The sequence below is a fragment of the Limanda limanda genome, chromosome 2 (assembly GCF_963576545.1).
Source record: "Limanda limanda chromosome 2, fLimLim1.1, whole genome shotgun sequence".
Lineage (NCBI taxonomy): Eukaryota > Metazoa > Chordata > Actinopteri > Pleuronectiformes > Pleuronectidae > Limanda > Limanda limanda.
In genome coordinates, this window is record NC_083637.1 from 14,477,268 (window position 1) to 14,503,275 (window position 26,008).

Sequence of the window (26,008 nt, forward strand, 5' to 3'; positions counted from 1 at the left end):
GCTGAGATGTGTCTGCACTCTGAAATCATGTTGCAGTAGTCAAACGTTTTGTGCTCATTGTAATATGCAATATCCACCACAAGGGGGAGGCCAAATACAATCAGTTATTTTAATATTCTGGTGACATGAAAATTCAGAAAATCTCTCTCTCTCCAAATATATTGTCATATTTGTATCCCTGTGTTAATATTAGAGGTGGGACAATGATCCATACGTAATATACAGTCCAAACTCATGAGATACAATGATCAACATGGCTCCTCATATCAATATTTATTGAAGTAAATATTATTACATGTACATATATTTCAAACTTTGGTCAATTTATGGTTATTTTACATTGGAATGACAACACATGTGCACATGAGCAGTTACAGTGTGTTTTAAACAAGCCTTGACTCCGCTGACACCTTGAGGGTCGGTGTTGTGGTTCATAGGAGTAAAGAATCTTGTGTTCCTGCTTTATCGGCTGAATGTTCTGTTTGTTTAAACATTCGCATCCTCCAAACAAAACAACGCCTTTCTATCGTCCCTCCAGAACCTGGGGCAGTTGCTTGAACTCTACTGTTATGAATCATTGTGTGAAGGCCATATATCTGGCCCAAACTGCTCCTGCCCCCACCCTCCTGCATTTGTTTAGAGTACAGTTATATTGGCATCTTCACAGACTCACACACACAGACAGGCTAAAATTTAAAATCCCAACAGTCCCCACACACATTGCATTGTGCATTCTCCAAAACCCTCTTGCTCGGAGTAGCAGTTGCCTCTTGACGCAGACCTAAGAACAGCTTTCTTTTCAAGATTGTACAAAATCACTAAACCAAACCTTGTCCTTAGGGCAACTTCTTCCTCGTACCTCTTGGCCACTCCAATCGTTAATTCATCTTCTTCTTGGTTTTCAAGGAGCCATTGCGTTTGTGTTTCCCGTTGGCCATGCTCTCCTTATGGCAATGTCCGTTGGCCATGTTAGCATCATCCCTGGTGTTACCTGCTCCTCTGCCCTGGTCCTCCATTTTCCCTCTCAACAACCGTGCCAACTTCTTGAGGGCGTAGACGCTCAGAGCCAAGGCAGCTGCTACGGTGACGATCACGTCCAGCAGGAAGTACTGGTAGGGGGACACCTCGTACACGGCGGAGCGCAGGTGGCTGGCACCGTTGTGACGGATGAGGTAGCTGATCCAGTAGGCTGCTCTGGTCAAGGGGTGGCCTGGCTGGTCTTTGTGAATGTTAGAGAGAAGACGGGCTTGCTGGCGATACCTGCGTCGGTAAAAAGAAAGGGAAACAAGGGTAAGACGACATTATAAGGTATCTCATTGGACTATATCTATACACACTAGAGCAGGGGTCTTCAATGTTTTTCAGGCCAAGGACCCCCAAACTGGTGGAGAGATGGAGCAGGGACCCCATACTAGGGCTGACGTGCGCCATTATAACGTGCGAACGAGAGTAGGGCACCGGGCTGCTGCAGCTCATCTCGCTGGTGACCGCGCTACGGGCGGCGACCTGAGAATCGCTCCCGGAAAAGCAAGCTGAGCTACATGCACATCTGCGAGACGGAGGTGTTCAGCATGGGGATGTTCCTGCTGAGGCCCGGCGCCTCCGTACCGCTGCACGACCACCCGGACATGAACGGATGCTCGAGGTCTTTACACCACCTCATGTCTGCTGTGTTGTGGCTCCACACACACTCTGTCTGTTACGTGACTTGTGCTCGAAAGGGTTAAAAATCAAAGTCTGAGGAGTGGGACCATTTCATTAGTTGTACTGTTTGACTTTGAGGCCTGTGCATTTCTCCATTTTTTATTTATAACTTTATTTACTTTGATTTTACAAAATATTTTCAAAGTATAGTAGAGCCAAATTCTATGTTTCAGTTGTGTGAAATGTTACTGACTTGGGAGCAGTAAGACACCTATAATTTTAAATATTATTTTACACTAAATGTATCTAATAGTGTATTGGTCATATTTAAATCATTCATTACGTTCTGTTGGGAAAAAAATTGGATGAAACAAAAAAATTTTAATCGCAATCACAATATTGGGGGGAAAAAAATCGCAATTAGATTATTTTCCCAAATCGTTCAGCCCTACCCCATACTATATATAGTGTATACAATTGTGTTTTATATTGCATTGGGCCTAGTGCCGTGTATAAACATAGCTACCCTGTTATTGTACATACCTTGATGGGTAGCACACAACTTATCTAATCTTGGACGTATGGCAGTTGTCAGGCAGAGGGTTATATCGGCCTCTCAATATGTTGGATGCATGTTAATGTGTATTATAATACATTTAAATTTGTGGAAAAAAAATATGTTGGAAAATAAATAAAAAATTATTAAAAAAAATTAAAAATTGCCTCAACCAAAAATTCCGCGACCCCCTGCAGTACCTCCACGGACCTCCTAGGGGGTCGCAGACCCCCTGTTGAAGACCTCTGCTCTAGAGGGCACAACTATATCAGGAAATAACTGACTATCGAAAAAGGGACAGAAAAGGTTAATATTATGATATTAAAGAGTTGTGATTTCCAGAGATAGTCACCAGATGGCAGTGAAAAACAATGACACATTCATGAACGTGAATGCGGCTCCAGGCAGGAGAAAGAGATATTTCAATCAAAATTGCCCATCATATATTTTTTGAATCCAGGACTGATCAACGTTTGAGCTAAAATCTCAGAGATTGGTATTTTGAGTGCAGCAACTTCTCAAATGACGTAATACAGGATATCAGCTTTAGTGTAGATGCTTAACTTTCCATCTTTCATGGGCACATCAAAGACTTAAATTATCGCCTAAAAGTGGAATTTTCTTATTAACTATGTTATAAAGGCACATGAACTTAAAGACAAAACACATGAAACCATCATCAGTGTGTTGCGTGATCAGGTTTTACATTAATCAGGTTTGAATGATTTTTTACGTGTCCATGCTTTGATAAGGTTTTGGAACATAATGACATTCAATTCTGACCTGGTTTCTTTGATGACGCTGTTCAAAGCTGTGTAGAGGTCTTCCTCGGTCATGTACTTCCAGTGTAGCATGACACCCATACCTTTGGCTGCCACACGAATCATGGTGTCATAGTGGTCTCCGAACAGGGGCACACCCACCACCGGCACCCCGTGGTACATGGCTTCGTAGATGCTGTTCAGGCCGCCGTGGCTCAGGAACGCCCTTGTGTTGGCGTGGCCTAGATTGACCGGAAGCATGAGGGAAGTTATTTTGTGTGTTTGGTTATGTTCACTAGTTTCATTTTTATAATGAAACGTAAAGCTTCAGAAGATGTGTTTGTGAGGGAACAAATTTAAATTAAAATAATTTACTTCCTCTTTATCTATTTATATATATATTTTGAAAAATGAAATTCACCCAAAAATTTAAATAAATTGTAATGTTCAAATTAGAATGGCACACAATAGAGTGCGTACCTCCGCCAGGGCCCAACAGTCCACATATGAAACCACATTTAAATCAAATAGATCTGGAATTTATATTTGGTTTATGCAAATTACACACATTCATAAAAAACACTCCCTTTACCATGTCAGATTATTTAAATACATTATTCTTTGAGAAATCAACGTGAATGTTGAAAAATCTCACAATGTTAAAGAAACTTAAATTTAAATTGAAAGGGTTTGTCCATAACAAACACAAAATGAATTGGGATGCTCCATTAATATAGTTTCAGTATGATTTACTGAAGCACAGAAATCCACATATTTCAATCAAGACATCTCTTATTTCATCTTTGAAAGTAAAAAGAGTTTAAGGACTACTTTGATATAAAATAGCTCACAAGTTATGTGGATATGTTAGGTAGCATGTCCATGGTTGGTTTAACTCCAATACACCCACTGTGGTAGGAGGAGCCACAGCTGACATATGTGAAAAGATCAATTTGAATGTTTTGTGGTGATCTGCAGCTTTAAAATGTCTATTAGTGACACAACAGAAAGTCAGACAGACGTTTTCAGTATTTGCTGTCTTGGCAAACCACTTGCTTTTACACTGCTGAAAAATACAATGCTAGCTGTTGATATATATACTGTACTTTGCTCATTTGTAAAACTTTCTGCAGTAAAAACGTTTATGTACCATCCATTTACTGTACATATTCTGACACATAATATTTTTCTTTACACTGTATATACCGGTTTCATCACATTTATACGTTTTTTCTATATGTTGTATATTTCTATTTCTTTATAGTCCTTCACCCATGTTGTTTTCTTAATGTGCTCACCCAATAAGTCGTTCTGAGGCATCCAGTCCACAAGCTTGGTGTTGTTGCCAAGGTTACTTGGCGGAACTCCAGAGAATCTGAGGATCATAGGAAACAATGCATGAAAGAGAAACAGAAAGCTGTGACTGTTTATACCTGATCCTGTTTTCATCACAGTGTGAAACTAATACACTTTGTGAGTTGCATTGTATTTCAAAATTATTGTTTAATACCAATGAAGGATAACAGTGCACAGATGCCACTTTGATTTTGAAACTTATTCTCTATTACACCTTATATGTCAAACTGAATCATTCAAAAATAAATAGAGGACTCGCAGAAAGGACTCAAGTGAGGACCTGTTGCTTGAGCTGGCGCCAGAGCCAATCACAGCTGACATTAGACAAGCAGCGGGGTAAATCGTGGACAGGGTGCCAGCGTATTCAACATTAAATAACATGTCATAATAATATATAAATATATATATATATTTCTGAAATTAAAACAGTTCAGTGACTAACATTAAAACATAATAATACCAACGTCATGATTAAGATATTCAACTCTCCAATGATTTTAACCATAGGATTAAAAAACGTTTCATGTTATTTTATTTTGCAGCTCTGACACACTATGGATCATTCAGTAAAGAAAGAAAATTGGGAAAAAATACTTGACTAAAGAGACTTTACTTGGCTCCATTTTATCCTCTTCTTCATTGGGCTTCCTTCCTCCTTTTCTTCTCTTTACCGTTAGGCAGATGTTCCCCACTTAGTTGGGGGACATCTGCCCGTTGTTTCTCTCTGGTCTGCTTTTATTCACAATTACAAACGGGGACATTTCCGAGCTCGGGACAGGCATTTGCCAAAAAAATATACTTATTATTATACATAATCATTTTAGTTTTATACTTGTGGACTCATCTTAGCATGAAGTACAATGTAAGAAATGTGATAAGACAGAGTGACAGCTACTTTACGTTTTCATACATTTTGTTTCCTTGCTATGCACAAAGAAATGTACTGGCTACATACCCACATAGTGAGTGTGTTGAATGCACTAATTGGAAGTAGTTTGGGATAAAAGCTTCAGCTAAATGACATGAGATAATAATAATAATAATTTGAAGAAATTTCCTTGAGGCGTCCTTGAGATATTGTGTTCACAATGCAAACACATTTTATAGTAGGGTAACAGTGACCTTTGACCACCAAAATCTAATCAGTTTATTCTCCCAGGTCCAGTCTGATGGAACACATTGTCTGTCTGGCAACATGAACAAAGACATAAAGTTAAATCATCATGGTTTTAAATAACTTCCCTGCAGCTATTTATATTTGCTCATCCACCTATGTTTACACTGTTTCCCTTTTCACATTTGTATTTTATTTTCCCATTTCTGAAACAAACCGCGTACCTTCGAACTGACAGTGTGTTGAACTGAGCTAATGTGCTGCATAAATCCCTAGTTTTATGTGACCTTGGTAATCATGCAAAAATTCCTAGATTCGTTAACAATTTGTTGCCATCACAATCTGTTTTCATCTGGAGATTATCGGTCTCCTTTAGAAGAGCAAATAAGTCTCTCAAAGGTCAGGATGCATTACTCAGATGTTTGATCAGGCTGATAACCTGAGATAATACACTGAAGCAAATGTAATATGGGAATATGGACTTTGGCCAAAAGAGCTGATTTAGGGCGGGTCCATATAACAGGTGATGTATATAAAGTGAGTGCTCTGCCATCCAGAGTCCCCTTATTGCTGAGATGAGGAAAAATCTAAAACTAGAACCTCGGCACCTTCGGAGGATCACATTTGTGAAGCTGATAAGATATGTACTGTGTGAGTGAAAGTGAGAGAGAAAATACTGTACCTCCAGACGACACGCTGGGGCAGCCTGGCGAGGGCTCCTGCCAGTTTGTGAGCGATGTCATGGGATAGGTACTTGACTCCAGCTCCAAACGACACGACCACAAAGCCATGCTCCGCTGTGTCATTGACCCACGCCTCGAAATCCTGAAATATGAGAAGGAAGAAGACAGACTCATTTTGTAGGATTGCTAAAATACAAATCGTAGAAAACTGCAGATTGTAACTCAAGAGCTGAGGTCCTCAGATTATTACATTGTTACGTTTATGTTTTCACTGTGTCTATTTGTTGGAGTATGTGTTGGAAGGTTTAGGCAAGAACTCCCAAAACAATTTCGACTAAATTGGGTATACAGATGGAGCAAATGTGAATATAGGTGGGTTACTTTTTTCAGAGAATAATGCCTTGATGGTGATTTTCACTGGACCGAGCCCTGTCACCACCCGCCTCTGCTCTCCATGACCCCCATCCCCCTGCCCTACCTCTCTACTCATATATCTATGAAGGCTCCCTTTGTGGTAGGGTGTGATAATAAGTGATAGGAGACACAATTATGTAAATACAAAAAATATAGAAACACTCAACAATATGAAACTACAACGGCAGTTCAGTAGAGGTCATACCTCCAGCAAGGCCCATCAGTCCACTTACATCCAATCAAACTGAACCAAACTTCACACACAACCTCTGAAAGAACTCCCGGAGAATTGGGTCCAGACTTTTTCGAGAAGTTTTGCTTTCATACATAAACAACGCAGGTTCTCCGCTCTTCAGCTGAGGATCTATTGCTCTGTTAACACATGAGCTCCTCCTGACTGTCGGCAGACTTCATACCAGGGTACCAGCCGCAGAAAGTCTGGAGAAACTCAAATTTCCCAATGTGTATAAGGAAGTGAAAAATAAATGTCCTCTGTTCTTTCATCACCTCTGTGTTATATCGGAAAACATGTGTGCTCTACTTAAATGTCCTACAACTTCTCCCAAACCAAGGGGGACAATATGGCTTTACATTCCAATTAGGGATGGGCATTCGATTAAATTGTCTTAATCAACACAGCGTGTTTCCTCATTGAGGTCTTTATTACAAGATGAACAACTCTTGTGGCAGTTAAACGGACCCTTTCAATGGTTACACTTGAAAATATGCGCTGCTGTACTCTTCAGCCCCGCCGAGAGAGCAGCTAGCCGCTGAGAGCTAGCTGGATTTCGTGGTTCTCGACCTCTTACTCTGGTTGTTGTCACGTTCTCACTCCCGAAACCCCTCCACCAGACCCGGCTTTTTCCGGGTCCGAAGGGGCTAGCTCCGGATGCTAGCTGCGGAGCTCGGCTTCATGTCCGTACACAGACCCTCAGTCTACGGGGAAGGGAACCCGGAGAGACCCGGGTCTGGGTGAGCGGTCCTGGGATTGAGAACGTAACAACAGCCGGACTGAGAGGTCGAGAACCGTCAAATCCAGCTAGCTCTCAGCGGCCAGCTGCTGGTCCCCCAGCGGGGCTTGTCGAGTATACTAGCTCCGGGCTGCTTCCTACAGCTGCTAACATCCTCATGTGCTGCGTTAAGGCAACTCAGATATCCCGACCTCCTACTTGAAGAAGAGCAGTGGACTCCTCATGCGCCCATGGAGACGTATAGCTTAGCAGTGTTGGCAGTGAACGCAACAGAATTTCGTCTAGGACAAAATTATGTCCTCGACGAAATTCTTAATGATCAATTAATCGATCGTCGATTAATTATGCCCATCCCTAATTCCAATAGGTCCATACATTTGCGTAATGTCATTGTCAAACTCTGTTGCATTAATTTGCCATTGTATTGCAGAACTTGTGCAACACTAGTGGCACACAGACCTTTTATTCACGCACAAGTTAACATGAGTGTTAACTGATCAGACACAAGTGCACTGACACTATCGGAGGGTTGGATGGTATGACGATTTACTATCTATGACAAGATGATATAAATCGGTTGCCCATCAGACATTTTGCCATATTCTTTATACTGCAGTAACATTCCCTTTACATCTACTGGTGTATTAAACCACTGTGAGAAATGTTTCATATCAGTGAACAGGACTGATTTATGACCACATAAGGATTTTATATGACTTTGAGAATTGTTATGGCATTTAATTTGATGGATGTGCCCAATGGCAGACACTGCTGTCAATTTACCTTCCAGAAAATGGACTAACTTCACATCATGAACAATGATAACATGATTTAAAAGTATATACAGTGTGAAGGATTTTATCTGCATCGCCCACTCCTACTTGTTTTGTCTAGGACACAAAGATTCTCAGAAGTTAAACTCTATATCCCCTTTTGAAAATGACATGAAGCAACTGCTACACACAAACAAGTCTTTCCGTTTGTCTTTATCTGTCTCATCATATGCTTATCAGCTGTCTGTGTGTCTCAGTACTGACCTGTGGCAGTGGGTTGGGGGGCTGGGTGAGGATGCCTCCTATGTACACCACATGTGGCAGGGTGGGCCTGGGGAATTCCAGCGCCATGTCAGTGCACAGCATCCACAGCTGGCTGCCCTGCACCAAGTCGGCCATGGCTACTTGAGGCGTCACCCCATGCTTCTTCATTATCTGGTCATACTTGGAAAATACAATATAATGGACTCCAAAGCGCTGCACCAGGTAAACGGCTGTGTTTGTGATCCTCTGCAGCAGAGACATGCGGTCGGTCATCAGCGAGTTGAATTCAGGGACGTACGATAGAGGGGCCGGGGCCCCGACCTCAGCGGGGTACCACAGAGTTGTGCTGAACATAGCATACTGCACGCCCAGGATATGAGCAATCACACAACCACACAAGTCAGTAGGGTCCACCAGCAGCAGGTCAAACTTGGCCTCCTTGAGCCGCTTCATCACCTCAGCATTGCCAACTACAGCATCACAGTTCTGAGAGTAGTTGTCAAGAATGTCAAACAGTTCCAGAAACGTCAGACGGCCCGAGAAGATGTTAGTGACCTTGGACTGGAGGAAACTGTCAGCCGTGCTGCTGTTAAAGATCCCTGGATAGCGCTGTAATTGGTAGTGAGGAGATGGGGGAACCTCACGACCTTCAGAAACTAGTAAATGGCTCTCATGGCCTTCCTGCTGCAGAGCCGTGGCCAGAGTCTTGAAGATGTAGAGGTGAGATTCAAACATGATGGGTGGGACAACGATCACTTTAGCACACGAGGCACAGGGACTCCATGAGAGGAGGCCCAGCAGGAGGAGGAGTAGAGACGAAGGTAGTAACATGGCTGAAATGATACAGAAAGGAGAAATGTTAGGATGAAAATAAAAGCGGACAACGGTTTCATAATGCAGATATGAGTCAGTGTTGCTGCAACACCCCAAATTATTATTGGTGGGATAAATGCATCATAGATCATACAAATGCATAAGTAGCTTTTGCAGATTTCTACTTTATTTAACTTTTACTGATCTTATTTGGAGTCGACTCCAAACCAATTGACACCATGTCAAAGAAGTCACTGGGTGGCTACATTTTTAAAAACAGATTACAAATCATGTTGAGTGTAAACTTTGCACGAAGCAGTTCACACCATATCACAGCTCAAAACCCAACATGGCACATCGACTAAAAACAGTAGGACGACGTTCTCTGTTATCATCTGTGTTAACATTCTCCATCAAGTTCGTGTTCTGATCTTTGGATGAAAATATAAAATATGAATTTCAATCCAAGAGTGACCTTAGAGTTGGATTGGAACATAACAGAACTCAGGAAGCAATGTATAAAATACGGCCAAATGCTGTTATATACCTACAGGTGTGCATGTGACATATCTTCGTCTCTGTTTCATACTGATGACCTGTTCATGTATCCTGCCTCTCGTCCACTGCTCACTGAGACAGGCTGCAGCAACCTTTCACCCTCACCTGTATTAGAGGTTGTTTTTCCTGTCAGCCCCACACAATATCTCTGGCTTTCCGTTTCATCATCCGATGAGTATTGTCTCTTTGTGTCGTTAGCATTACTTTTGAATCAATATTACATGGTGCAGCCCATATTGTCTCTCCTGATAGCATCTACACAGGATTATATTGTCTATCAACCACCTGTTTTTCCACAATATGGATTTTCTCGACACAACAGACCAGACCCTTATTCTCTGGCACCGCCAGGTGGTGAGTAGGCTTCCTGGAACAGTCCAACAAAACCTAGAAGAACCTGGACACCCAAACCGATCCAGACTGGAGATGCACCCTGACACATAATCTCACCAAATATCCGATGTTACATTTGCGGCCAACCTGACCACTGGATCCGAGACCCAGACATAAATTATACATCAAGCTAGTTGACATCTGTCACACTCAGATAAAATATTTACCTTAGCAGACAATCCGTTGAACTTGAAGATCTGAAGACTGAACTCGTGAACTGTTTTTTGATTCGTGGAGAATTTTTTATAGTATTTTGTAAACAAAATTACTCCACTCTAAAGTATTTTGTTACAAATTACCTTAGATGTTTTTTCGGCCCTATCAAGTACAAATTACAAATACTCAAAGGTAATTGATATACGTATTTCAAATTCAAGGTATAGAAATACTGCACATCTCTGGATATTGGTACTTGTTCTTAATTGTAGACAGATACACCAAATGGCTCGAAGCAAAACCATGCTGACTTGAGGACGCTAAAACAGTGATCAAATCAGTGTTTCCCCTTCCATTCTATAAGGGGGGCGCTGTGCCCCCCCAACGGCACCTCCCGCCCCCCCTGGAAGGTCAAGTTAATTATTTTTTTTATTTTGTATTTTTTAATATAGCACCAGATCTCTACATAAATCATTGTAAGGTTACATTTCCTATATAACAGGTCTATAGCTTGCATTTCTGTCTCGACATGGTCGCGCGGTTAGATTTCTCCTATGCTCTCTGTATCGGGCACGGCGGAGTTCCATCCAAATTTGCGCACACACAGACACGTGCGCGCACACACTGACAGTTGTCAGTGTGTGTGTGTCAGATAAGACAACGGGTCCCACTTCACCAACAAACATCTCGGTATGGTAGAAGCCGCACTAGGGATCACGCATTGATTTGGTCCTGTGTATCATCCCCAGTCGCAAGAATTGGTAGAAAGAGCAAACCAGACATTAAAAAGAAAGATAGCCAAAGCATGTCACAACACCTCACTCACTTGGGTTGAAGCACTGCCATTGGCGCTCGTGTCAATGAGAAGTTAATCCAATGGTGTCACCCATCTATCCCCACATGAGCTTCTCACAGGACGGTCCTTGCCATGGCCTCCTATAGACCCGGGGTATGGACCCGGGTTGGATGTATCACAGGAGACATTGACTGACTGCATGAAAGCCTTAACTAACCTTAATGGAGTTTTGTCTGTTTTTGTCTGAAGGTGAGCTTCCAGCTCACCTTCTCAAGGAAACCTCCTCGCACTTCAAGCTCTACAAACTCCTAGCAGCGACTCGGTGTCCTGCAGGTAAGAACTTCAACAAGCAAGAGCATCACAGCTCAACAGAACCGCGGGAGCAGAAACCTTACGACCAACCGGAGACGTCACACAAACTCAGGGCGAACTGCACAGCAACTTTCTCCCTTTCTAAGGACTGGTAACATACTGGGCTTAATATTTATACTAGACTAAACAAGACTGTTTGTTCGATTCTGTGTGGTGTATATAGGTTTGATATGTCTTGTGTTATTGGGGTTGCAAGTTAGTTGAAAGTTAAATGTTAGATACGCTCTATACAGACTCTTCCATTATCTAATTACCATTAACACAGAAACCTAGCATATCTCTACACCTACTTACCCACTCCAGAAGAAGGGGGGGGCTGCTATCTTAGGGGGTCAACCACCATTTTGAAAGCATGCTGAAGAAGGTGTGAACTTTTGGTTAACCACCATTTTTGAGAGCCCCTCATTCACACACACAATCACATACACATCTTTATTAGTAAGTACGTTTTGTTAGTAATTTGTGTTTTTATACTTTATTATGTTCATAATAAATGTTTCTTTTAAAAATGTCCTTTCATTAATGTTGCATAATGATGATGAACGGTTGGCACTGGATGGGATGGAGGTTGGAGAGTTAATGGATGATCCACGGTAAGTTATTCACACCATGAAATGGTGTGAAAGGAGATATTGTTAGGATTTTAAATTTGTATTATATTTTTTTAGTTTGTCTGTGTGTGTGTGTCTGTGAAAATGGCAATAGAACTGAACTCTAAACAAATGCAGGAGGGTGGGGGCAGGAGCAGTTTGGACCAGATATATTGCCTTCACACAATGACTTATAATCAATCAATCAATCAATCAAATTTTATTTGTATAGCCCACATTCACAAATCACAATTCGTCTCATAGGGCTTTAACATTGTGTGACATCCTCTGTCCTTAACCCTCAACAAGAGTAAGGAAAAACTACTAAAAACCCTTTTAACAGGTGTATGTAGTAGAAACCTCAGAGAGAGCCACATGTGAGGGATCCCTCTCCCAGGACGGACAGAGGTGCAATAGATGTCAAGTGTAAGAAAACATCATCAGGATTAAAGTTTTTTGCAGCATCGATGAGGGTAAACATTTTTCAATACTATATGTCAAGCAGTCCTGCTGCAATCATAGTCTCTGGTCAGCAGCCAGCAAGATCACGATCCAGCATCAGGATGGGATTCACTATAGTCGACAGTCATTGTCCACTGCCGCCAGTTAGAATCCATCATTAGCTGCCGCTAATGACCACTACGATCAGCTGGCACGATACAGAATCCACCAAACTGGATCCAGCATTGCGACCTCCGATGCGCGATCCACAATCATAATCCATGGTGCGGCCACAGCTGTGGCCCTGCATCTGCGGGCGCTAAGGCACAGAAACTCCGGGAAAGGGGGTCAAGTTAGTAACATGTACTGATCAGATAAGAATTACCTTGATGTGATAGGGATGGAGAAAAGGAAGGAAAAGCAGGAAAGAGAAGCTCTGTGTCTTGTGTCATAAATTTCCTCTGCGTCTTAGCGTCATCAGGGGTTTTTGCCTTTTGATCAGTGATACAATGATACAGGCCGAACTTGAGGCTACGTTGAGGCTTAAGGTAAATCTGACTGACTACTGGTTTGTATGGTAGTACGATGAAAACCATGTGGCCCACTCAGTAGATCAGACATCAATACCTCTATGCCTTTTTAAACTAAACGCTTCCTATTTTGGAACATAGGACGAGTTACTTTCTGCCGCACTAATTAGCTCTAACTAAAAGCTTTATCAAAAAGGAAGGTTTTAAGTCTACTCTTAAACGAACAGAGCGTGTCTGCTTCCCGAACTGAAAGTGAGAGATGATGGCTAAAAGCTCTGGCTCCTACTCTACTTTTAGAGACTTTAGGGACAACAAGTAAACCTGAGTTCTGGGATCGGAGTGCTTTAGTAGGTTGATATGGTACTAACATCTCTTTAAGGTAAAAAGGTGCCATATTATTAAGGGCCTTGAAGGTGAGGAGGAGAATTTTAAATTCTATACTTGATTTAACAGGAAGCCAGTGTAGCGATGCTAATACTGGAGAAATGTGCTCTCTTTTCTTGGTTCTCATCAGGACACGTGCTGCGGCATTTTGGACAAGCTGCAGAGTCTTTAACGAATTACTGCTGGAGCCTGATAATAGTGAATTACAATAGTCCAGTCTCGATGTAACAAAGGCGTGGACTAGTTTTTCGGCATCTTTTTGCGAAATGACATGACTGATTTTTGAGATATTACGCAAGTGGAAAAACGCGGTCCTAGAAATTACATGTAAGTGACTATTAAAGCACAAATCAGGATCGAAGATCACTCCCAAGTTCCTGACTGTTTCATTGGAAGCAAGGGCAATGTCGTCTAGCGCAGCTATATCATTAGATAATGTCTCTCTAAGGTGTTTAGGGCCGAGTACTATATGTACGATAATAACCGTTACTGCTTGGTGTTAATCTTGAAGTTAGTTAAAGTTTGTGTGTGTGCGTCACATCGCTGTACAATCTCACATCTGTCTTGATAAAAGGTCTGATAAGAGCCGCTTCCTGTTGTGGAGACTGTGGATCTGTGGCATGCAATACACTGTACTTTAAATGTTTACACAAACAGAACATACAGCCGATAGAGCAGGAACACAATATTCTTTACTCCAATGAACAACAACAACGACCCACAAGGCGTCAGCCAAGTCAAGGCTTGTTTATGAAACACAAAATCGAACTGTCATGGTGTGAAGATTTTGCACGGCGGCTGTCAGAGGAGGGGCCTGACTGGGAGTGGCTCCTCATTATTTCAGTGCCAAGAAGCGTGGACTACACCTGCGCACAATTAAGGGGGAACCAAAGTATAAACCACGGCGACTCCCCTTCTTTTTCTTGACCAATCAAATTATACCTACTGTTAAAAAATATTAAAACCATCATCCTTGCGGTGCGACTATTGACTATCCCGTGCTACTGATTTAGCCGAGGCTGTGCATTGAGTAGCTATGCTGTAGCTTTTCCTTGCTTCTAAATAAATACTTGTTGAATCAGACCAGACAGGCTCTTCTCATATTTGGGATGAAAGATCACAACAGAACCTGTCGGAGGCCCAGAGGACAACCTCCAAGCCTTTGTGTGTGCTGTGCGCTGAGATGCAAGCTAACAAGACCCTGGGACCATGTAAAGTGCGCCCACGCCATTTTAACAAAACATGGACAATATTTATCCAAGCCTCGAGCATCTTTTTACAAATACGCAGAGAGAGCATCGGAACCAGCTACGCGGCAACATCAGCCCTCTCATCTGTTGAGTTACAGGTGACACAATTTCACTTCACACGATATGTGATTCAATATCAAGTATATCGAGATAAACTGCTCAAGGTGTCAGACTCGAGGAATTCCAGTGTTAATGTCAGTTTATGGACATGTGATAGCGAGCATTTTTTATGTTGGAGGGGTTGAAATGGCTTGTTTATATTTGGTTATGCCTCAAAGGTGTTTGTCTTCTACCGGATATCCTTCTTGTGCTCTGTTATACAAACAGTAGAAGATATTTTTAACAATACCCTATTTGCACTTTTTTTTACATTGGTTGCTTTGCAAATCGTTACGCTTAAATTTGGATGTTATTGAATTTGCACTGCATACCTGCGTTCATATACAATTATTGTTGCTATAGTTGTGATTAAAGGTGTGGGTGAGCCGCACAAATATTTTTTAAATTTGGCCGCGGCCTTCTTAAGTTTGGGACTGGCTTATCTAGGGCATGTCTCATGGTAAAATATATATATTCTACCATGAGACATGCCCTAGATAATTAAACATATAACAGAGTCCTAGGATCATTCTGATTATCTAGAGGAATTTGTAGGTATTTCAAATACAAAGAAGTTAAACTTTAGGGTAACAAAAATAGGTCTTCCAATGCCAGAATCAATGGTGACAATTTTGCGGAGGACGTGAATGCCACATCAGCCACCTTGGCTTTCACTTGTCTCTGAGCTTTTCGACGCTCGCACCTGAGCTTTCACCGAAAAGAACGCAGAAGTTTTAACTCAACACTTCTTGCGTCAACTTCTGCGTTCGTATGAAATTACACCAGCGAGAGTAAAGGCTGTAGAAAGGTGCGTTTGACTAGAGTGAAAACCCGGTGGTGTTTGCGCTGCACCTGCTGTTCCAACTGCAACACAGTGTGTCCCGGATGTGGAGCAGGTGGACGTTCGTCTTCTTACCTCTGTGGAGAAGTTGAAGTTGAAGATGCAGGTGAAGTGAAGTAGCCCTGCTCCTTTCTTCCAGGAGGTGAAGTGATGAGGGCCGTGCAGGGGAAAAGAAAGAAGTTATCCTCGGGCCGAGTGTAGAGGACAGGGTAGAGTGTGCGTGTGTTTGCGCGTGCATGCGTGTGTATGTGTGTGTGTGTGAGAGAGAGACACTGCTGGGGAGAGGAGGCTGGACCTGCTGCAGTTAAGAGATGGAAAGAAAGGGAGTGGCAGAGAGGAGTGGATCCAAATTCATATTCTCAGGCATTGAATTGTCTGATTATTCAACTTCTCCAAAGTCTGATGAGTCTTTGAGTTATTAAAAGGAATCATGATGTCACATAATCGATTGTGTATTATTGGCATTTACTGATGCTTTAGTTATATCTGATAAAGGATTTATATAATCCCTCTGTATTTCATAGTCAGGCAGTCATACTGTAAATGTCCACATATCTATCTATTTATATCTAACTATCTGTCAATCTGTTCGTCTGTCTGTCTGTCAAATGAATATATAAAAATTAAGTGGGATCAAACCACGACCTGCTGGTTAAAGGAACGACTGCTTTCCCCCCTCAGCCACAACCACCCTATCTGCACGATAGAAGCAGCATGTTGTGGTAAAACATGTGTATGACAGGACAAACTTCTGAGTTGCTGTGTCGCCAGTCATAAATGTTGATAAAGAAAAGTTAATTTGGGTGTCTGTCTTCATTTATCTACCTTCCTACCTACCACCCTTCCTATCTATCTATCTATCTATCTATCTATCTATCTATCTATCTATCTATCTATCTATCTATCTATCTATCTATCTATCTATCTATCTATCTATCTATCTATCTATCTATCTATCTATCTATCTATCTATCTATCTATCTATCTATCTATCTATCTATCTATCTATCTATCTATCTATCTATCTATCTATCTATCTATCTATCTATCTATCTATCTATCTATCTATCTATCTATCTATCTATCTTTCTCTCCATCTCTCTGTCTGTCTGTTAAATTTCTATAGTGTTGGAAAAACGTTCCTTCTGGAATCCACCTCCCTTTTCTACTAAACCACTTTGGCAAAAACTGCTTTGTAATATATCTTAATAATCAGCGAGATAATAAGCTATCCTCAGCAAAGTGTTGTGCTGAGCCACATTATTCCACCATCTGCACTACAGGCCTTCTGTGTGTGCAAGCAGTGGTGGGAAGTAACGAAGTAGAAATACTTTGTTACTGTACTTAAGTAGATTTTTCACATATCTGTACTTTACTTGAGTATTTATTTATCCTGACGACCTTTTACTTTTACTCGTTACATTTGAGCAGAAATATCTGTACTTTCTACTTACATTCTCAAAACTGTCTCGTTACTTGAGCAGCGGAGGTTGGCGCAACATGCACCTCTCTCTCTCTCGCCCCTGCACGAGCTCGGTTCAGTCTTTATTATTAGGGCCCGAGCACTGACAGGCACTGACAGACGTGAGGCCCTATTGAAATTTTAAGGAGTATTATTCAGGCAAATGAATTGGCTTTTTGAGGGGTTTTATTAGGTGACTTTACATGATTTTTTGAAGGTATTCCTTTTTTTATTCACATTCGTTTTCCCTTTCCTGCCTCGTGTCAACATCTGCACATAAATACATAGCTCGAAGCAGCAAGTGGTTAACTTTTCTTAAAGCAAATATTGGAAGTAGTTGGTTTAAAGAAAAACTGTTGGCAAATAGACTATCATTGGTTGGCCGTGTCTGTTTAGTCTTACAGGTCCACGAAAACAAAACAAACAGATTTAAAACAAGTCGAGATGGGAAAACAAACAACACAAACAATTATATAAACAAACGCAAAAACAACTTTCAGCCAACACAACCAAAAACAAACACTGTGTCGTGGACTACTGCATATTCAAGCACACAATTCAGGTTTTTTAATGGACCTCGCCAAATGGAACCCTGGGTAACCAGGCCCAGTTTTCCACTCACTATAATGCCAATATAATTTTTGCAAAGATATTATATATCTATATATTGCCAATTCCAATCCTTAGTCGCCCTTTGTGCTGACTCAACACAACTTAGAAGCTGTTGAATCTTTTTATATGTATTGTACAAACTGGCTAATGTGTACAACTTCAAGCAGAGTTGTGTCTTCACATTTGTCATCCCTACAGACGAGAGACCCTGCAGGTGTAGGGTCACCCTGCTGGAAACAAATGCAAACACAACCGCAGGCCCATCAGTGAAGATAGTCTAATGATAAATAAACAGGCTTACATGTAGATGCGTGTACAAGCTGGCAGGCAGATATACAGGCAGATAAACATCCAAGCAGTTACAAAATACAGCTAATAGACACAAAAGGTTCATAAACCGACGAGGAGCTGCTGACAAAGGCTAAAAGTATACTGATTTGGGTGATGAGGGAGATGGGATCAGGTGCGTGGCCGAGGACGGACGCTGCGGAACAAGTGGAATTTTGGAAAGAAAAATGACAAATTAAAGAAACGTGCAGGGACATCAGGTGGAGACATGGAGAAGGGCAGGTCGGGGGAGACGACAGAGAACACATGGCCAGGAAGTGGGGCTGGTTATTATTTATTTGTTTCAGGTAAAAGGCAAAAGAGAACAATTTTGGGATGTTTTGTGTCTGCATAGGCCTACTATAAAAAGCACTTAGCATTTTTAATTTTGGTACTTGTACTTTTTCTTTTGATACTTAAGTACATTTCAACACCAGATACTTTGGATACTTAAGTACATTTATTATGAGCTACTTTAAGGCTTTTACTCAAGTCATTTTCTGAAGGGTGACTTTTACTTTTACCGGAGTCACTTTCAAGTAAGATATCTGTACTTGTACTCAAGTATGGCTTTCAAGTACTTTATACACCACTGTGTGCGAGTGTGTTACTGTATTTTCCAGATCAACAGAAATGCCCGATTTCAGTATCCGATCATGAATTTGAAGAGAGTCTAATTGACAGTTTAATCTTTATTCATCCAACAACTCATTTATTAACAGAAATGCACCACAATTCCATTACCACACACAAACACACACTGGGTAGCAAAGAAAGCTTGTGTGTTATAAGTTTGAAATCACGTCAGGGAGGCAGCCTCACACACACACACACACACACACAAACATACACACACAGAGAGTTAAGGGAATGCACACCAATTTTGGGGAAGGTGGGGTTGGAGAGCCCAGCCCCATACTGTGTGTGGTTTAAGACAAACGGATGCTACTTCTCTAACAGGCCCCTCCTCTGACAGCCTCCGGGCAAAATCGTCACTTCATGACAGCTTTAGTTTTGTGTTTCATAAACAAGCCTTGACTCAGCTGACGCCTTGTTGGTCGATGTTGTTGTTTATTGGAGTAAAGAATATTGTGTTCCTGCTTTATCATCTGAATGTTCTGTTTGTGTAAACATGCACATTTCCCAGACAAGATAACGCCTCTCTATCTTCCCTCCAGAACCTGGGGCAGCTGCTTGAACTCTGTGTGGTGTTGAATAAATCTAAGGGAGTTATGCTTTAATATAAAATGTTAGAAAGGAGAACAAGTTAAAGTACAGTGTATAGTATGTCACAGATTCACAGTTCCCACAACATGCAGCGGCTCTTATCAGACCTCTTATCAAGACAGGTGTGAGACTGTACAACCATGTGATGCACACACATTCTAACTTACTTCAAGATGAACACCAAGCAGCAACAGTTATTATGAATCATTGTGTGAAGGCCATATATCTGGCCCAAACTGCTCCTGCCCCACCCCTCCTGCATTTGTTTAAAGAACAGTTATATTGCCATCTTCACAGACTCACACACACAGACAAGCTTAAGTTTAAAATCCCAACAGTCCCCACACACATTGCATTGTGCATTCTCCAACACCCTCTGGCTCGGAGTAGCAGTTGCCTCTTGACGCAGACCTAAGAACAGCTTTCTTTTCAAGCTTGTACAAAATTACTAAAGCAAACATAGAGCTGAGTCCTTAGGGCAACTTCTTCCTCGTCCCTCTTGGCCACTCCAAACGTTAATTCATCTTCTACTCGGTTTTCAAGGAGCCATTGCGTTTGTGTTTCCCGTTGGCCATGCTCTCTTTATGGCAATGTCCGTTGGCCATGTTAGCATCATCCCTGGTGTTACCTGCTCCTCTGCCCTGGTCCTCCACTTTCCCTCTCAACAACCGTGCCAACTTCTTGAGGGCGTAGACGCTCAGAGCCAAGGCAGCTGCTACGGTGACGATCACGTCCAGCAGGAAGTACTTGTAGGGGGACACCTCGTACAGGGCGGAGCGCAGGTGGCTGGCACCGTTGTGACGGATGAGGTAGCTGATCCAGTAGGCTGCTCTGGTCAAGGGGTGGCCTGGCTGGTCTTTGTGAATGTTGGAAAGAAGATGCGCTTGCTGGCGATACCTGCGTCGGTACAAAGAAAGGGAAACAAGGGTAAGACGACATTATAAGGAGTCTCATTGGACTATATCTATACACTCTAGAGCAGGGGTCTTCAACAGGGGGTTGAGACAATTTTTTATTTTTTTTTAATAATTTTTAATTTATTTTCCAACCAATTAAAATGTCTTAAAATACACATTAACATGCATCCAACATATTGTGAGGCTAATTTGACCCTCTGCCTGACAACTGCCATACGTCCAAGATTAGATAAGTTGTGTGCTACCCATCAGGGTCCGACATCTCACTAATGTGGGAGCATGTGTGCCATCCACAGATGGCTCGAGGATTCACTGTCTCTTCTACATTGTTTAAAATAAAAACATGAATCTGTGAATTATTGTAGTGGCTCAGTGTTGTATGCAAGAAGTATGTTTATAAAAGGCAGTGGCATGGCCACCCTGTACCGTGCACATGTTTAAATTAAAAACATGAATATATGAAACTGTAATATTTGAATAGTTTAGTATTGAATGCACAATAACAGGGTAGCTATGTTTATACACGGCACAAGGCCCAATTCAATATAAAACACAATTGTATACACTATATATAGTATGGGGTCCCTGCTCCATCTCTCCATCAGTTTGGGGGTCCTTGCCTTGAAAAACGTTGAAGACCCCCCCTCTAGAGCAGTCATTCCCAAAGTGTGGGCCGCAGTCCACTGGTGGGCTGTGAGAGGTCATCAGAAAATAAATATTCATTAGCGGGGGAATCATAGGTGAGGGAGACATTTTTTGTCTGCTGGGTCGAGCAAGATGGAGTAGAGGAAAGCTGCTAATGACGAAGGGAAATAAGAGAGTCAAACTGAATCATTCAAAACTAAAAAGAACTCGCAGAAAGGACTCAAGTGAGGACCTGTTGCTGGCCCTGAGGACAACCCCCAAGCCTGTGTGTGTGCTGTGCGCTGAGATGCTAGCTAACAAGATGCATAAAATACATTAAATCCAAGGATTGAAATAGGTTCTTCAAATATTGTTCCAAGATGTTAAAAGATGACTACAACATAGGTTGACATAGCTCAATAAGAACACCTTATAACCTATAATCATATAAATTAATATTTCTAGTACCGTCTATACAAACATATGTGTGGGTGCAAAGTTACATCAAGGACGTTTTTTTCTTTTTAATTATTATCAAATATAGCAATCACTTGAGTGTCCGAGTGTGTGGAGAAATCTGTCATCGAGCAAAATCTTAAATTTGATGTTTTTGATTCTTCTTTCTGTTTGTGACGAAATAGAAATGAGGCTACATGCTTCAGAGAGAATGTGGTGTCTCGTGGATTATTATGAATTTAGACTGGCTATGCTGTTAAATGTATCTGGGAGAGTTAAAGCCAACATCTTCAGGAGATCCAGGGATCCAGGAAGTCCAGCTCGTGTCCGATTGTTGTAGGTATCTGGAACAAGGCCCCTGCATTCATGTTGTTTAGGAAAATATCATAGGAGGTACCGTGGCATATTTTAAAAGAAAGGAAGGTGTGAGGGTCATGGATCCATTCTGTTTAGAGGAATCTGCAAGGTCCATAGAACAGAGACGGGAACTAATAAACCGCCTGCTGTGGATTAGAAGGCCACACAGAAGCTATCATGTACAATGAGGGAAAGCTGTAAACATTGTTACAACAGCCTTGTAATGAATTAAGACTTTTATAGACTTCATTTCTTTCTCTTCTTCTAATACTGTGAGATGTGTTGATTATACTCAATGGGTAATCTCCTCTCGTTTATACACAGTGTATATATGTGACCTGACTAAGTTGAACCTCAGATTGAACAACACTGATGGACATTGTCATGGTTGTATTATTGCAGGGCCGTTGTTATGAATTTAGGTTTATCGTATAAACTGCTTCACTAGTGTGGATAAATCAAATGTGTCAAAAATGCATAAATCATCAGTGAGGCAACCCTTTGATTTGCAATTTGATATCTCACATCTACAGCTTGTTTGTGACAAATGAAATGAAGACAAATTACCGCAGATTACCACGGACTCCATGCCTGAAGAGGAGAAGGAATAATGAAGTGTCCTGGTGAAAAGTCTATCATAGTATGTAATACGTATGTGACAGAATAATGAATAGTCTTGATTGGAAGTTCTACTTTACACCCCGTGGTAAAACACATCTGCAAACTCTACATTTATTACATTATAGTAAAATTAATCACATGGCAATCCAAACTGTGATTGTCTTTGTAAAGAATTTCATGGCTGAGACGGTCTGCACTCGGAAATCCTGTTGCAGTTGTCAAACGTTTTGTGCTCATTGTAATCTGCAATATCCACCACAAGGGGGAGGCCAAACACCAACCAAAAAAGCTGCAGCATATTCCCATGAGTTCAGTTATTTTAATATTCTGGTGACAACATGAAAAATCAGAATACTGCATGGTTCACGTCTCCATCTATTATTTTCCATTTTCTCATTTGTATGTTTATTTACAGAACCACATACAAAGAAGCTCTGTCTTTGAGCCAACTTTAACATGTTTCATGTGACCCTGGCTCTTTCTGCTACTGATCAAAGATTTCCTGTCGCGTCCCCTGACTTGACCACAAATACATTTCTGATCATGAGAAAGTAGACATGGCATGAGAAACAAACGACTCCACATAGACCAGGATAATTATATTTGGTCATCATAGACCAATCCAGAAAGCCATCTATAGTTCTTCCTACTTTGGAAAACACTTTAATGTCAGAAATAGCATTACAATTTATTTGTATAGTATAATTTCTTCACGTGGTCATAGTTATGATGGGGTCACTCTCTAAAAAGTTGAGGCTAATTATTTGACTTTAACTCACATGAGTCCAGAAGTCAAAACATGCATCCTTTCATTATCACTGTAGTCCCCCCTCCCCTCTCTCTCTCTCTCTCCCTCTCCCTCTCCCTTCTCCTCCCTCACGCTCCTTCACTGGCTCTGTAATCACAACCTCAGTGTTGGCCATTTTGTTTCTGTAGGCCTTATCTTCTGTTTGCAGTTTCCTTCTCTGTCATTATTGTGCTATTAGCTTTTCATCCTGGGGCTAAAACACAAGACTCACACTGACCTTATAGTCACAGCTATGCTCGAAATGTCTGCTTTGCGAGATAACACATTCACCACCACCTCCACCCCAATCGCCCCACTCCCTGTCTCGCTCTCCATCCCGCTCCCTCACAAACACACACACACACACACACACACACACACACACACACACACACACACACACGCAAAGCCATGTTCAAAAAATGTTCTCAGATAAATCCTACACGTTCACACACTTACCTCCTGGATATATACGTACATAAAAAAACTCATACAAACCCATACAAGCGAATTATTTTCTCAAACCCAGCAGCTAGTTACTACATCATTCATATTATCTGAAAGGTAGATGACTTGCGGGTGGTTTTGTGTTGTGGATTTTGAGGCGAAGGATTAAGGGGATGGTTTCACTGTGACGCTCGCTCTATGAGCCTATATGGGAAAAAGGAAGTTCCCTGAAAATGAACTTTCTGTCTCATATATTGGCTCACTTCCTCTACAGTACAGCTACTTCAGATCTTCACAGGAGAACAGCTGAGTTGACCTTCTCATGTCTGGCTTGGAGTTAGAGAAGAACTTGGTCTGGTTTTCTTGTCCTTTTGGAGAAAGCAGGACCGACTCAGATATGGGTCTGGAGAATCCCTAGGATCTGATTTCTTGTCACCATGAACTCCACCTTTCTAACCAGTCAATCTTAACCAGGAATGCAAAGGCTTGTACTCGCTTCCACTGGTTATTAAGCAAATCAACTTTGGAGAGCAGAACATGGAAAGGGTTAGAACTAGGGGAGCATCTGGGGCGCTGGATACAGGGATTAACGGCCTGGTATTCACAATAGTACTAACCTCTGCCATAAATGTGATTTAGACCTTATGTGTGAGTTTAAAGGTCCAGCCTGGGAAGTATAAAATCTAGAATTGATCATGCGCCACCCAATGAAAGGGATGAAGAGGAACTTTGAGAATCAATTTTCAGCTCCTTAAATGGTCAAATTGAATGGATCCCACAGTTTGACTGAGGCTGTTTGACAGACGCCTCTGATGGCAAACAATGGTCACATGCTTGAGGAGGTCACATATGGCATACATAGATATCAATAAAACTGAATTACTCCTGTTCCCATACCACTAACCCCTGGTGCAGCGTGGTCTAAAACACATTGACTCCCATATAAGAAAATAGAGGATTCTACTTTTTCTCTCTTCAGCTTTCCTATAGAAGAACTTTTAAAGTGGAAAGACGTCACTGTGTTCCTGCTTGAGAAAACCACTCGTCTTGGAGATAGAGCGACAACTTCTCAACAGTGGCCTGCCCTCCCCTTGCAGAGTCAAGGTGAGCTAGCCCTTGCAGGTACCTATTGTTATAGGCAACATCCATTTCTTTCAGTAAGTCTGACAGCTATTGAAGTTTTCGACTATTTGTGTTTTGGACCTTGGTGAATGTTATTTATTTTTGCTAAACACTGCTTCCAGAGACCTACACGTTCAAAATGTGGGATGCAAGGTTTTCTCAGTGTGGTGTAAGGAAGTTAGCTGAGCTTAACTCCATCCACTTGTGGAGCAACATCGATGCATTTCCTCGCTAATGGTCTCGTAGCTGAATAAGAGGAAATCTCTGCCATCATGTTCCAGGATCTTGTGAAAAACCATCTCTGAAACAAAGGAGGGTGTTATAGAAGTACATTTCTACCCCCACCTAGGAGGTTATGTTTTCATTGCTCTCTATTTGCCTGCAGGATACACAAAAACGACTGAACCGAGTTTCCATTACATTTTGTAGAGGGGTGGGGCATGTCCTTTAATGGAAGAAGCTATTCAATTCTAGTCTTTTTTTCTCACTTTCTTTTACATAGCGATATATGGCATTAGTCCTTGGTGGAGATATGTGCTCTGAGCATGCACCCTTTTTGTTCTTGTTTGGAGTGAGATGTTAAGCTATCACACATGAGGATGTCCTGTTTGGATGTCAACATAAATTTGGCCACAGTACACAGTGGCATTCTTAAGAAACCTAGTGCCACATAATGTAAGGAGCCTCTTTGACATGTTGTAGTTATTCCACTGTTTAAATAACTTCGATAGAATAAACTCACCTTCCTAATTCTCTCTTGGTGGATTTTTCTACTTGCTTTTACCCCAAACACCCTCACCTCACCTCCTTCTTTCCTCCATTTCCCTCCCTCCCACTGTCTCAGTGAGCAGGTGCACGATGACAGAGTCAGTGGACCGTGAAATCTCCAGTCCTTGAGACACGTTTCATGCCTCTTTCGTCGGAAATACACACACACATTTATATACAGGAGCAAACGCACTCACACACATTATGTTGTTTTGTCCTATTTTCTTCAAACCCCTTTCTTTCCCATCCCTCCATTGTCAACGTTTTCCCTCGGCCTGTGTAGCCTTTGAGTTAACATCGTGATGTTCATGAATTCACTTGGAGGAGGAAAGAAAACAAGATTGAACTAGTGTGGAATGAAAAATCTATGCCGAGTTTCATTAAGCAACAACGAATGTCTGTGAGTGTGTGCGTTTGTATTTGTATGAGCATGCGTGTGTGGGTGTGTGTTTGCGTGTGTGTGAGTACACTGTGTCTCTCCTGCATATGTCTCTGACCACATCTACATCTTTAATGTCTGAG

General features: G+C 41.6%; 1 protein-coding gene across 1 annotated transcript; it reads right to left on the reverse strand.

Moving 5' to 3' along the window:
* Nucleotides 1-878: 878 nt before the first annotated feature.
* Nucleotides 879-9,367, reverse strand: LOC133028028 (2-hydroxyacylsphingosine 1-beta-galactosyltransferase-like). The gene is made up of 5 exons (XM_061095225.1): nt 8,537-9,367; nt 6,114-6,256; nt 4,260-4,336; nt 2,984-3,203; nt 879-1,260 (listed from the first exon to the last, which is right to left on the reverse strand). Exons 1-5 carry the CDS (start codon nt 9,365-9,367, stop codon nt 879-881), a joined length of 1,653 nt encoding a protein of 550 aa, XP_060951208.1.
* Between the last annotated feature and the right edge of the window lie 16,641 nt (nt 9,368-26,008).